Source organism: Scardinius erythrophthalmus (assembly GCF_964197995.2).
Source record: "Scardinius erythrophthalmus genome assembly, chromosome: 5".
In the NCBI taxonomy this organism is placed as follows: Eukaryota; Metazoa; Chordata; class Actinopteri; order Cypriniformes; family Leuciscidae; genus Scardinius; species Scardinius erythrophthalmus.
Genome location: NC_138225.1, coordinates 51,388,688 through 51,403,886, shown reverse-complemented (window position 1 = coordinate 51,403,886; position 15,199 = coordinate 51,388,688). Strand labels below are relative to the sequence as shown.

General features: G+C 35.3%; 1 protein-coding gene across 1 annotated transcript in view; it reads right to left on the bottom strand.

The window, feature by feature from the left end:
- The window catches only part of ank1a (ankyrin 1, erythrocytic a), an 80,499-nt gene that overhangs the window by 38,456 nt on the left and 26,844 nt on the right, over positions 1 to 15,199 (bottom strand). Inside the window, exons 23-35 of the mRNA XM_081364597.1 lie at positions 12,062 to 12,158; positions 11,733 to 11,811; positions 10,490 to 10,605; positions 9,014 to 9,238; positions 8,277 to 8,431; positions 7,207 to 7,418; positions 5,278 to 5,482; positions 3,217 to 3,313; positions 2,742 to 2,970; positions 1,405 to 1,533; positions 595 to 714; positions 414 to 498; positions 195 to 269 (exon numbers count right to left, since the gene is read on the bottom strand). Coding sequence (XP_081220723.1) covers positions 195 to 269; positions 414 to 498; positions 595 to 714; positions 1,405 to 1,533; positions 2,742 to 2,970; positions 3,217 to 3,313; positions 5,278 to 5,482; positions 7,207 to 7,418; positions 8,277 to 8,431; positions 9,014 to 9,238; positions 10,490 to 10,605; positions 11,733 to 11,811; positions 12,062 to 12,158 — 1,824 coding nt within the window. The remainder of the gene's footprint in view (positions 1 to 194; positions 270 to 413; positions 499 to 594; positions 715 to 1,404; positions 1,534 to 2,741; positions 2,971 to 3,216; positions 3,314 to 5,277; positions 5,483 to 7,206; positions 7,419 to 8,276; positions 8,432 to 9,013; positions 9,239 to 10,489; positions 10,606 to 11,732; positions 11,812 to 12,061; positions 12,159 to 15,199) is intronic.

Below are 15,199 nucleotides of genomic sequence, written 5' to 3'. Positions count from 1 at the left end.
TATTTGATCTCATCTGCACATGCTAGACATTGAGGTAAATTTGGGACCTTAAAGTAAATGACTTGTCAAAACATTTTGAATTCTCTATGTAGCAGATAAGAGAAATGGACATCCAGATATGCCTTGACAAGACATGGCCAGGTAAGCATTCTGCTTGTTAAGCGAAAGAAGTGCATTCAAACCCACACACTCACCAGCCCAGCTCAGGCCTAGCTGTTCAGCTATTAAAGCCATCTTTAACTCCGTCCTTTCCATGGCGCTCAGTGATGCTGCAGAAACCAGACCATCATTGGCTCAAGAGTTCAGCAATCTGATGCTGCAGCTCACATCTTATTCAAAGCAGGGTCAGGCAAAGGTTGTATGAGATTTGGGGGCTTAACATGCAGGAGCTGTCAGTGTGGGAGCAATCTTACCCAAGGCTGGCTCATTTAAAGCACTGTATCGTTCTCTCAGAGCCAACGGTGTCAGAGTCCTCCTTCGTTCATCACTTCCTATGATCTGTTATAAAGAAATAAAGAGAACAAATATATTTATATATGAGTGTTTGTGTAGGGAATGTAAGCATGTGACATATTTTGACCTTTGCGTTATTACCTTAATGCATGGTGGCATGGTCACGTTGAGGTTGCACAACATGTGTTGACAATCTTCATATTTGGTTGATTTGCGCAAGAAAGACAAAAAGCCAGAGGGGTCTTTACTGCTGTCTCTCACCTGGGAGAAACGGAAAAGAAGTGGATATACTATGAGCATGTGATGATACAGGCAATTATTTGTTCATAAATAACTACATTTGAGCCAAGCATGGGCTCCTGTTTTGAGTCATAAATTATTTTGTTTAATTTTTTTTATTATACATAAAAATGGCATTTATTATGTAAAATATTATCAAATGAAAATATCAATTAGCCCTTGCAGTATGTCTAATTTCTTCTTTCGTTCTTTTTTTCAATGAAAGCATTTGGTGAACATGACGTGTGAAGCTCCAAGACGTGAACCAAATTTGGATGTGTAGATCTACTGTAACACTCACACCATAACCAACCAACCAACCAACCAAATAAACCCTAAAGTCACTATGGGTGAAAGAATCGATTTTGTAATCAATAATAATGTAGTTTTGAGCAACTGAGCACAGATGAACTGTAAGTTTTCTAAATGTCGTATGCATTACTTCAATGAGCTCATTGTTTCTGCCTTAAATTATTACATTGTTTAAATTAAGACATTTTTAGCTAACTGTGATTTTGTATATGTAATACATAACAGTTTTAGTTACTCTGATAACAGATCACTCTAAATTGTAATGTGGACTCATGCATTTTCTGTAAAGCTGCTTTGAATTGATGTGTATTGTGAAAAGTGCTATACAAATAAATGTGAATTGAACTGAACTGGCTTAACCTTGACAGACACAGGCAGTCTGTTGTCTCTGAAGGCTTGGAAGCTGAAACAGCGCGGCTGCTGGGCAGCTTTCCTTATGGGAACCAGGTTTCCTGAACACTCCAAATACAACGGCATGCCCTCCATGACCTGCAGAACAAACACCAATCGCTATATTTAGGGTTACAGTAGATTTACAGTAGATGCATCCTAAATCAGTCACATTTGACAATATCTAGTAAAGCCAACATTAAACTTCATAAGCAACACATTTACTTCTGTAATGTCACGTATTTCAGAATATTCAAAGAGAGAGAGAAAAAAAAATTCAGGTTTGGATTTTATCTTTGTGGATTTGATTGGATTGTGAAAAGTGGGGTTTCCATTCCAGAATGGAGCCAAACCTCAAATGCAATTTTGCGTTCAATTATGGAGAGATACTTGTTTTGTGAAACACCACCGTCTGGCTATTGGTTACAATTATTTTCCACGCTCACACTGTAAAAGGGGGTAGCCTGCAATATATATATATACAGTATATACTGTGTATGTATATATACATATATATATATATATATATATATATATATATATATATATATTGCTGAATCCACCTAACTATTTTAATGTATACCAACAAAACTAAATTATATAAGTTGAATACAATCAGTTAATTTAGATGTTACCTTTTTTTTTCAATGTGCGGCCTTGGTGTTGTCAGCTGAAAGTTGTATAAATGGTGGAACATGTAACTATATTTATACGAAAAATTACTAAAACAATTATTTTTGTTAGTACTTTAATTTGGAGAATTGTTCACTCATTAATCAGGTACAGTAAGACCAAGAATGTGTATTAAACTCACCATGAAATCAAACTTGAAAATTCTTGAATTATTATAGAATATTGTGGTATTTATAATAAATGATTTATTCGTGCACATTTTCTTTAAATTCATGCATCCTTGTGATCTTTAATCAAATTAACTGTTCCCTCATGTAGTGACATCATCTCTTCTCTGATGACGAGGGCGGGGCAACCTGTCACTCACATGAGATCCACCAATAGCAAACCACAACCATCCAACTATCCAATCAAATCCCCACAGACAAAACCAAGCCCCACCCTACATTTGTTCTTGTTCCAGAAGTCGTTTCACTCGGATATACGTCACAATAGAGAAGAAAAGACTTTCTTTTCATGCCGACTTTAACAGGGTCCATTTTTATTTCATACCGACTTTCTGTTTTTAGGTTTAAATGTATTATCGTAGAAATAATGGCACTTGCTGTAAACACATTAGATGCACTGTAGATGTATCGTCTATGTGAAGCACACAACACACTATATCACATGACCTCAATGTCTCTGCTACGAGCCACTTCAGAAAAGTTCTCGTGCTGCTCCAGGGTTTTGTCCATTTTGTCATCAGTCATGCAATAACAACGGAGACGACCCTCTCTGGCTTCATTCATCTTTGCAAAAACTACAAACTTGGCCATGTACGGCACGGCTGACAGCTCGCGGTACAGAAGGTTAGCAAAGGACACGGCCTCCGCTGTCCGAGGACAGTCTGCCAGCCAGAAACTGCGGGAGAGCAACACGTAGAGTGAGTGAGTGAGCTTTTTAATGTGAACAAGGTCAAAGTCAACTTTAATTTATTTATATAGCACATTTAAACACAACTGTGTTGCCCAAAGTGCTTCAAAGTGAGAATTGAATAAAAAATAGTTGAAGTTTAATAATAAACATTTCATATAATAGTGTTGTGAAGACAATTCCTAGAGGAACTAACATGTGATGTAGAGGTTATGGTGTTCAGTGATGACTTACCGGGCAGAGACATTGGTGGTGAAACTGGCACAATCATTGGAATACATAAGTTTGGTGGTGCCAGTTATATCTTCCCACTGGGCAGGAGCTGTGCCACCTATGAAAATAAACATGCAATAGATAAAAACACAAAAATAAAATCCCTTATAAAAAAAGTCTTGCTTGGGGGTCCCATTTGATAAATCTGGTTACTTTGGTTTTAAAATTATGGTTATTTAATATAAATATATGTTTTACCTTAAAAGCATAATCCTTGCATTGATCACTATTGAACCTTTGTTGGGTTGTGCAACTTCTGTGCCACTAGTGGCATCAAATGGAATTGCAAATCATTTTTGTGTCTTTTTTAAAAAATCTCTGAAGCTGTGGCCATTATATTCTAGTTAGATATAGAGTTTTCATCTCCTTAAAAGTACATTTAAGGAGATGACATTTAGTTCTTAGTACTCAGTTCTTAAATGTATAATTACAATGTAACAAAGACACCTTAAAATAAAGGGTAACACTTTATTTTAAGGTGTCATTGTTACAGTGTAATTATATATTTAAGTATGGAGTAGTATAAATTATTTACATGTACTTACTATAGGGTTAGGGTAGGATTAGAGTTTGGTTGAGGGTTAGTTGCATGTAATTATGCATAATTTACTGTTATTACTATGGTACATGTAACATATGTAACAAGGACACTGTAAAACATTTGCTCATTTTAGTATAACGTGTAATAAATCTCCTCTCATTACTTAGAAAAGTAACAGCACACCCACTTTGACAAGCCGTATGATTTAAGCTATCATTCATCCCTAAAAAATAACATTTTAAAGAGCCAGTCAAACTATAAATGGCCTCCTTAGTTGTATTTGCACATTAAACTAGACAATATTTTAACATTAAAAACGGCACACTACATCATCTTTAATTAGCACCTATCGTTTCCTACACAGATATCTGTACATTTTAATTTCCCCCATTTTATTACATAATGGTATAAACTCATTTTCCCAATCAGTATTTATCTAAACCCCCTTAAAATAAGAAAGGTAAGAAGAAAAACTGTAATGCACATGCAACAATATTATTATTTATATACTATTATAGTATGTATTAATATGTTGAATTAGCTTTTTTATTTTTTTATTTTAATATTAGTTTAGGTTTTGGTAAATTTGTTATGTACTTATTAGTTTAAATTATATATATATATAGCATTCATATTTGCATTTCAGTTTTAGTAATTTTTATTACATTTCATTTCAGTTAGTTTCTGATTTTTTAAGCCTTTTTAAGTAGTTCATCTAATACTTATATTTCCTTTTATTTTAGCTTTATTGCAATGAATAAAAAAGGAGCTGTAGTTAACAATAACAACACCATTTTGCACTTGTATAAATCTGAATGTAAAAAGAAATTTCTGATAGAATAAAATTTTGCTTCAAGAAATTTTTCATCACCAGAACATAATGATTAAGAAAATGATTTTTTGGAGTATTTTACAGCGTCATTGTTACACGTAGTTATAATAACTATAAATTATGCATAATTACATACAACTAACCTTAAACCAAACCCTAATCATAACCCTATAGTAAGTACATGTAGTTACTTAATATTACTTAAATGTGTAAATACAGTGTAACAAAGACACTTTAAATTAAAGGGTAGCATTTTATTTGGTAACACTTTATTTTACAGTGTCCTTGTTACATATGTTACATGTACTTGCCATAATAATAACAATAAATTATGCATAATTACATCAGCACATAAATGTATAATTACACTGTAACAATGACACCTTAAAATAAAAGGTAACACTTTATTGTTACAGTGTAATTATATATTTAAGTATGGAGTAGTATTAAATATTTACATGTACTTACTATAGGGTTAGGGTAGGATTAGGATTTGGTTGAGGGTTAGTTACATGTAATTATGCATAATTTACTGTTATTACTATGGTAAGTACATGTAGCATATGTCACAAAGACACTGTAAAACAAAGTGTTACCAAATAAAGTGTAACCATTGTTTGCAATGTAAAAACGCTGCGTGTCTGGTTACCGATGACACTGCAGAGCAGGCGGAGGCTGGTGGTGTCGCCCTCGCCGGCGTCCCGTGGACTCGACCTCCAGGAGGGAGGCAGAGGAATCCTCAGGCCAATGGGACGGTGAAACTTGCGCCGGCGAGGCTCTACTGTCACCACAGGCCCGAACGTGGCTTGGTTCCCCAGAAGCTTGGCCACCAGCTCATCGGGGACCGGCTGGGCCTGAGTGCCGAGGAGAACACCAGAACAGTGTGCAAGAGCGCAAAGAACAAGATGAGATGGGGTGGGGAAGAGCAAAGGTGAAAGAGAAGAAATCGGAATGAGAGTCAGACACGGAGAAACAGCAAATGGTATATTTACGTATGAATGGAGGGAGGAGTAGATGAGAGCGAGGTTCAGTACAAAAAATGGTTTTATGCGAGGAAATCAAGGGAAAGAATAGACAGAAGAGATCTTAATATATTTCCATTTTCTAATTATTGCAAACATTGCAATTCAAGACACCAAATTTAGCTTGTCAATCAGTCTTATTTATTAATGCAAAATGTTACAAACATTGAACCAAAGTTGATTCACTTGCAGTAGAAACTAAAGACACGGACACAACAATCTGACCCTGTATAGTTGTAAAGCTTTTGAAGATCTTTGAGTGCGCAGTTCATTATAATCATAATGTTATTTATTTACAGTGAATTACATATTAAGTTGTCAGCTGTGCTATATTGCGGTTAATATGTTCATATCAAAGCATTACAATCCTTGGACAGTTCTCACATTCGAATGAATTATAAATAAAGTGTACATTTGTAAAACATATGCATATTTGGCTATTTGTTGGATCAGGAGAGGAATTAAGCAACATTTGACTGAAAGCCTTTCTCACAAATTTTGTGTTTTGTGGATCATGACTTATTTTATTGTCTCTGTAATTCAACCAACCTGAGCTATCTGCAACAAATCTTCCAAAAATACCAAAAGCTGAGTGCAAATCTGAGAAACATATTTGTACGTCATTGCGGAAAAATATATGAACTATTACTGGGAATTTCATTTTATGCCACTTTCCAGATTTCCTGACTTCCAGTGTTTTTGAACATGAAACAATGTATCATTTATAATTCAGCACAATGAGAACTGATCAAGTTTGTCAACACATTTAGATTATTAGGTCACTTCTCACAAAGAAAAGAACAGCAAAAATGAAGCAAAAATAATGTAACAAATGATATAAATGATTAAACATATAATGGGTTAAAAAAAAACATGTTAAAAAAAACAGCTTTGGTACGAGCTGGTTGTTACACTTGAAAACAAAAGTAAAAACATGCATTTCAATCTAAGTTCCAGAAATGTAAAATATAAAATTGCTTTAAAGATGTCTGTGTAGCTTATAAAGATCTAAAAAATATAATAAAAATCTCAGTATCTCAGTTAGACGTTTGTGTATATAAGGTGCTTCAGATATTTTCAATAGTACAGAAAAATAGTCATCTACCAATTATTACTAAGCTTCAACTTGCTTTTTTATCCTTCTCAACTTACAACTCCCTCTAATAAAACCTGGCATTACCCAGAAACACTCAAACAAACGTCCCATCCATTCTCAACTTCTGCTGTTTTTATTCTCCTGCACTGTAAACATGTCTGTATTTGCTGATCTGTAGAAGGAACCTATGTTTTCATCCAAGCAGGAAGTAGAAAGATACCATCCCATACTGTACCACACTTCATCATTCATATTTACCATCACCGAGCAACTTACAAAATTACATTCATTCACATTCCAAAGGCACAAGGTTAAATTAGCAAGAAATGAAAGATGAGGAAAAACAAAACAAAACAGAAAAAATCTAAAAGCTGCCAGATACATTATAGTAATACGCAGGAGATAAGCTTCCTCTATTTTCCATCACTTCTTCCTCCTCCTCATCATCCTCCCATCTCACCTGCAGTCCAAGACGGACACGCTTGGTGACGGCCGTCTCAGGGAAACTGGCCTGGACCAATGGCACCAGCTTACTGGTGAGAGAACCCCCTTCTGGCCCAATCAGATCGTTCTCCTGCTGGATACGGGACACCACGGCAAAGTAGAGCGGGAAGTCGGTCGAGATGATCCGCCTGATCCTTTTCTTCACGAGTTCCTCCTGACTCTCCAGGTCTTCAGAACACAATCAACAGAGAGAAAAGACAATGAATGAACAACGTTCGCAAATGAATGAGACAAAATGACCACAGTTCAGAAACAGGAAATTTATGCAGACATTTCAAAGCCTGGCAAGAACATGACTGACAGATTAAAAGTAAACAAAAAAAGTGTATTTTACATAAAAAAAAATTACCCCCCCCAACTAAAATCTCATTGCTGTAATGTAAAATATATACATTTTTAACTCTTTCCCCCACCATGGGCGCTATTTTAGTTTTTTTGTGTTTTTGTGTTATACGGTAGGTGGCGCTATTACGCATCTTCTGAAAGAGTACTGAATCTCCGGATCAAAACAGGTCAAGAAGAAAAAAGTGCTAAACGCATTGCTTATGCACGCTGTAGTCTTTGAAAAAAATGCGAATTTGGGACCAAAAATTATTCAGACACTTTTGAGCTGACCATGTTTTGCTGAATTGCTAATGTGACCTTTTTACACCACAGACTGAACAAAATGAAGCATTGCTTGGTAATTTGTTGAACTAAATTGGCATTATCTAATTGTGTAGTTAAATTTAACAGCTGACAGATAGTCAACATAATTCATCTGTGAGAGTTTAACAGAAGGATGGACAAAACCAGTGAAATATCAGCTGATTTGATAACTCATATTTTATTACCATTTTCTAAACTACAGCGAATAAACTGTGATAATGTGAGAAATGTTGAAGGTGTCTGAATAAATTTTGGTTTGACTAAATAAGATTTGCTATAATTTAACAGCAAATGTTACTGTATATAAAGTACATAAGCCGTCGATACAGTGTAACCACATTTATCTCACTTTAAACAGCAGCAACAGTTAGTACACACCTTCATCCATGCCATTGAGGATGGTCTCCAACACCTCGTCACCATATCGATTACGATGTTCCTTCCAGACTGATCCGTTCTCACTCCTCAAGACCACAAGTTCACGATCTCCCCGGCCGAGTGCCGCAAAATGAGGAATCTCAACAATCACAGGCCTTCAGGAGCAATTACAAAAGTGTTAGTTTGCAATTTAAAGGTGCAGTGTGTCATTTTTAGCGGCATCTAGTGGTGAGGTTGTGAATTGCAACCAACAGAAGTTACGGTGGCCGACAGGAAAAGATGTCGTCGTCTGAGACAGCAGATAATAGCCAGTTAAGCAATGAGGTTTCTTTACAAAGATAAATTAAGAAATTATGTTTACTTAATTATTCAGTAAAACGATATGTTATTGCGAATATTATTGTTACTTGTTCATCATTGTGTCAGTGTTTTATTCGCTGACTTTAGCTAGCTTCTTTGCATGAAGAACAACATAGTGACGAAATGCGTTTGTCCGTTTAGGGCCACCGTAGAAACATGTCAATGTAAGGGGACCCGCGGTGTGTGTACATATAAATGGCTCATTCTAAGGTAATAAAAACATAACGGTTCATTATTTAAGGTCTTTATTCACCACTGAAAACATAGTTATGTATATGATATTGCATTTCTGTCAACAGATCCTCCTAAATATTACACAATGCACCTTTAAGTTTGTAAAAAGAAATCCTGTATTCTGTCTAATCTGGTTTCCTCACCCCAAAAACTGCATGCCGGCGGGACCCAGAGAGATTATCCGGCTGGCGAGACCCTCGCCCTCCACTAAAGGAGGGGGTGTAGCGAGTTTCTGAGGCTTGACCAGGCGGCAGGTGATTCGCGTCGGAGCCGCACAGGTTCGAGGAGGTATGATGACACGCAGGCCGTTGTGTCTACTCCCTCTCATCGAGCCACCACGAGCGTCCACCATGAAGCTCACCAGGAAACTGCAGAACCATATGGACATGCATGAATTCATAGGTTTCACTTTATTTTCATGGTCCCTTTAACACATTCTACTACACGTCTACTAACTCTCATTAGAGTATTAGTAGAGTATTAGTTGACTGGTAGGGTTTGGGTTAGAATAAGTTGACATAATTTGCAAAGTTACTTAATGGGCTCTATTTTAATGATCTAAGCGCATGGTCTAAAGCGCAGGGCACAAGTTCACTTATGGCGTGTCTGAATCCACTTTTGCTAGTTTAACGACGGGAAAAATGGTCGACGCTCCCGGCGCATGGTCTAAAAGGGTTGTCCCTATTCTAATAATGAGTAATGGGTGTGTTTTGGGATTTATGTGCGTTAAACCAATCAGAGTCTCATCTCCCATTCCCTTTAAATGCCAGTTGCGCTCGCGCCATGGTGGATTCGCTATTTACATGACGGAATTTGATAGTGGAAAGACCGAAGCCGTCTCCAGAGCGCAGACTGATCTGCTCGTGCGCGAGGTAAAAGTGCACAAGCAGAACATCTACGGGACAAGCCGGATTCCACCATATCTTTATGTACACAATAATAATCTTTTACATTGTAATCCTTTTATTTTAAATATTTGGCATGTTTGTGTGCTGCTGTGCGTCCCTGTGTGTGTAATAAGCAGAGTGTACTCACGTTGAGGTCCCGCCTATAGGTGCACATTACTAACGTGCTCTTTAAATAACAAAAAATAATATATTGCGGCATTGACTTTAGACCAGGTTTCAGTTGGTCAATGGCGCAGTCTATTTCTGTTGCCTTAATATAGCAACACGCCAACAATGCGCCAGAACACACACATGCTTTTCAGACCAGCAGCCCATGGGCGCACAAATCGACGCAAATGCATTTGCTATTTAAACAACGTGTCGCAGGACGTGAAAATGATAACTGCGTCGGGCTGAAACTTGCAAAAAACACTTGCATCGTGCTTGCCGCTGCATTGCACCGGGTGTAAGATAGGGCCCATAGTCAGTATAATGTCTGTTAAGGAGCATCACAATAAAGTGTTAGCAGATATTAAGCAGACAGTCTATACTCTAATGAATACTCTAATACTCTAATGACAGTTAGTTGACATGTAGTTGCAAAGTTACCTAAAGTTAACGGAATGTACAAAAGGGACATCAATATAAAGTGTTACCAATTCATAATATTTCAATTTGAACTGAATTCCTCCAAAATGTCACCAATATTTCAGGTAGGGGCAGGACACTAACCCGGTGTGGATGGGACTGGCCACTGGACTGACATTGTCTGATGTTTCTGTGGCGGGACTGCTGGGAATCAGGGAATCCTCATCGTACTCCTTGGCCAAAGGAAGTGGCGTCTGCTGCTGTACGTGTGTAGATAGTGACACGTGACACAAATACACACACACACATAAATACACTGTACAAAGTGAATGTGCCGTTTTTATCTTATCTTTTTTAAGTTATCTGATTTGACTCTTAAAATAACTTTCATTTGTCTAACCTCATATATTCATGCTTTTTTTTATTATATCTTTAAATAATTTATTTAACTGGAATAAAACTAGTTAATATGTAGTGATAAAGTGTATACAAAGTATTCCACAAAAATTCAATATTATTATACACACCTGTAACCTATAATTATTATCATAGCATTTTGTTTTACAGTAATTAAAATTGTTTAAAAAAATATACGTTATTACATGGCACGACAAAGTACTTCAAAGAATACTATAATATGGGCCCATTTTAAGTGTCTGAACTGTACTAAGATTAAAAATTTATACAATATATGCTAACTTTCAAAGGTGTGTTGCAATGTTTTTGAGAGCAATTATTTTATTTAAAAATACAGTACAATTATTTCAATTCACATTCATTTTACTGTATTTTTAATCAAATAAATGCAGCCTTGGCAAGAGACTTCTTTCAAAAACATTGCAACACACCTTTGAAAATTAGCATATATTGTATACATTTTTATAAAAAAAAAATTATTATAATTTAGAAATTAGAATTCTACAATTTAAAATGTTTTATATTTGAATATATTTTGAAATGTAATTTATTCCTGCTGAATTTTCAGCATCACTACTAGTCTTTCAGAAATCATTCTAATATGCTAATATGTTCTAATCTAATATGCTGATTTGCTGCTCAAGAAACAATCTGTGATATTTTTTAAAGGATTTTCTAATAGAATTTTTTTAGCATTTATTTGAAATAAAAAAAATTCTAACAATTTTAAAGCCTCTACTGTCACTTATGAACAATGTAATACATGCTTAAAAAATCAAAAACCCAAACTTTTAAATGTTAAAATGTAAGTACATAGGGTAACATTTTAAGTACATGTTGTTAATTATTATTACTCAGTACTTAAATATATAATTACACTGTAACAATGACATCTTAAAATAAAGTGTAATCGTACATAGTAGTAGTCTAAAAACACCATTTATAATGTGGGACCTATGATGATGTTTACCTGCTCAATTTCATGTTCTTTCAGCATGACTGTTTCGGGAGACACGCATGGGATCCTTGGAAGAGCAGGAGAATGATTCCTAAGGAACACAAGTTAAAAATAAGTCTGACACAAAGGAATCAGAAAATGACAGTTCTTCGGTCCCATCCAAACTCATTTCAGTGGCCTTTCCTCTGTTTGGGCTCTAATCTTTTCTATATTCAAACAATACTAAATCTGGTCCGAAATATCCTACAGATTTTCTTCCACCAACATTAAGCTGTCCTCTACTTCCTATTTATATTTATCTGATTTATCTTCAACATCATCACTGCAACTCTCCCTCGTACTCTAGAACTTTCTTGGGGGAAAGGAAATCCTCATCATGGTCCTTTAAGTCCTCCATCTTCAAATACCTGGCACCCTCGTTCCCCAGCAGCTCCTCGCCTGCCGCAGCGAGGGATGACAAGAGAAAAGAGAAAAAGACAAGACTTAGTGAAAGGGTTTTGAATGTGCCATCAAGAAAGCTGAATGAAAAATGACTGGACAATATGGAGAGGATATAAATGGAGTGAGTGAAAAATGTTATGACAGTAGCAAAGAAGCACCATGGTACTACCAAGGTTCATTTTAAAGGGGTAGTTCACCCTAAAATGGAAATTAAGTCTTCATTTACTCACCCTGGTGTTGTTTTAATGTCGAACGCCATTCTTTCTTTTATGGACCACAAAAGGAGTATTTTTTATTTTTTTAAATGTCCCGTTCGCGCTTGTACATGTAGTGAAAAGCGACCAGCATTAAGTAAAAAAAAAAAAAAAAAAGATGCAAAAGTATCACACAATGATCTCATACGACACGTGTATTTCATGTTGCGTATTTATTAATCTTGAGTTCTCATGACTTGAGTGCTTTTTCTGGACCAGACGGATTGAACTGCTGCGCTAATACAGTCACACAATGCGCACGTCGGCCAAGGTCACGATTTTTCGGTTAGTTTTTCACCAAACCCTATCGAACACCACCAGAACACTTGAGATATACGGTATGTGTCACATGGGATCACATCTTTTTTTAAAAGCTTGATGCTAGTCGCTATTATCTGCAATTATATGGACAAGCACGAGCAGGATTTAAAAAAAAAAAAATGCCTTTTGTGGTTCGATATGTATGCATACGGTATTAGAACAACACCAGGGTGAGTAAATTATGACATCATTTTCATTTTAGGGTGAACTATCCCTTTAAGAACCTGAGTACTATGTAAACACCATGGTATTCATTCATATGTTATACCAAAGTATGCTCTTATAAATTGTACCATGGTACTTCCACAATACTTTTTTGAAAAGGGGAAATAATGCATTATTGTAATCAGATTACTATTTACTTTCAGTAATCCTGTCACAATTAATGTTGTGTCTTTCCTTCCTTTGCATTAACAGTTTTCATAAACAATGAATCATTTCAAGCCTAAATGTGACATCAAACAATGAATATTGTGATTTTGATTCCTTTCAATTGGTTGACAAGCCTGTGAACTCGGTCACTCACTCTGCAAACTATTGAACATTTAATCGCTTGACACGGCAGATAATGGTCAGAGATCTATGAGCAATGACTTTTAGAAGTACAAATAAAGGACAATTTGGTGTATTTTTGTATTGTCCATCTGGTAAAGGTTGTTATAGGTTTTCGAAATTCAATCATGTAACATGATTACTGTTCAAATGTGTTTCATTCCAATGTTGAAAAAGTAATTAGCAAGTATTAACTAATTACTTTTTTTAATAACTTTCCCAACACTGAATTGCAAGTGAGTGAGAATGAAGAAAAGGGAAAGATTTGTGATGGACATACTGCAACAAAACATATCAAAGCGAATTAATGAGAAACATTTGTGTGTGTGTGTGTGTGTGTGTGTGTTTATAATATTAAATTAACTACAAAGCAGAGGCACAAATGACCTTCAAACCCAATGCATTCAATGATATCACACAGCTAAATGCACAGTCATTGGTAAACTGTGCTTGGTTTCATAAAAAATAAGACATTAATCTTAATTGTGTCTATTAAGGTAATTTTATTAGCCATTCTCTTGGGAAGTTGTCTTGCAAACAAACACACTATAATTAGTAGAGCAGAAAATGACTATGATTTTTTTTTTCACATAATCAACAAACCTGCCTTTCAAAAGCAATAAGGTCAAGCAGGCTTCAGTTCTTTCATAGACTATATGTGTGTATAACCTATAATAAATATGGCATATATATTGTATATAGTACTGTGTATACTCAATATATATATATATATATATATATTGAATGATGAAACTTAAATGTATGCATTAGATTTGCACAAAGCCGCCATGTAAAGTACATCCGTGTGAGAGCCCGGATGCATATGAAACATTTTCAGGACATTATGTAAACACACCTTTAATATCTGTAACTTCACCAGGAGCTGAAATACAGTGCTGTCCACATTATAAGGCCTGATTTTACATTGGTGACACTTTATACATTTCTGATTTTGCCAATCATAATTCGGAAGAAATTAACAAATGCATGAATATAATGTAGTAATGTTATATTTGCAAATCGTTAATCAGTATTTTTGTCTTGTACATTTATTTGATAAGAAAAATTGCACAAGATAAGACTTGTTTTCAGAGACTATAATGTATTCCTCATAACCTATTAGGTACAAAGTATTTACTTGTGGAGTAAAAAAAAGACAAAACTGAATAGTAGCACATTATTTTACAGGGACCCTGCAATTACACATCTTACATGTATTTTCAATAGTATTCAGGTCCATTTTGACCTGAAAGAGTTACATAACAATTTCTAAAAAAATCCATAGTTTTTAGTATGAAACGATATGCTTTGTAAAACAAAAATTTAATATTTAAAAAAAAAATGTATAAATTTTTTAATTAATAAAAAGAGGTTAAATTTAATAATATCATGGTAAAAACATGATAATATTTAAAAATTGTGCGCATTCACTCATTAATGAGAAGTTACTGAACAGATACTATATGGTTTTAGTTAAAAGAAATTATGAAGTTATGACTGTTTTTATAATCTTAAGTAAATGCAACAGATGTATAAAGTTTATTTATGCATTACAAGAGCTATGATATAATGCTTCACTTTTTGTTCCTGGCCCACTGAACTTTCAGTCACACAAGTTTGTACGTTTACCTTTATACAGGTACTGCAGGATATAACTGTTTTACCCAGATAACTAAATTCAAGAAAAGCTGAGCTAATCCAGAAAGAAAATGTAAAAGGAGATGTAGCAGGTTAGTGGGAGAGGTTTCAGGAATAGTTAAGTATTTTGGAAGGCTTATTAACATAAATGCACACATGCTGATGACACGTCCATCATAACAGTCAAAGTGCACCAGAGAATGACCATGTGTTTGTGTGTGTGTGTGCGCGCTTGAAATGAAGTCACTGTACGAAGAAAAAAGAGGGAAATTC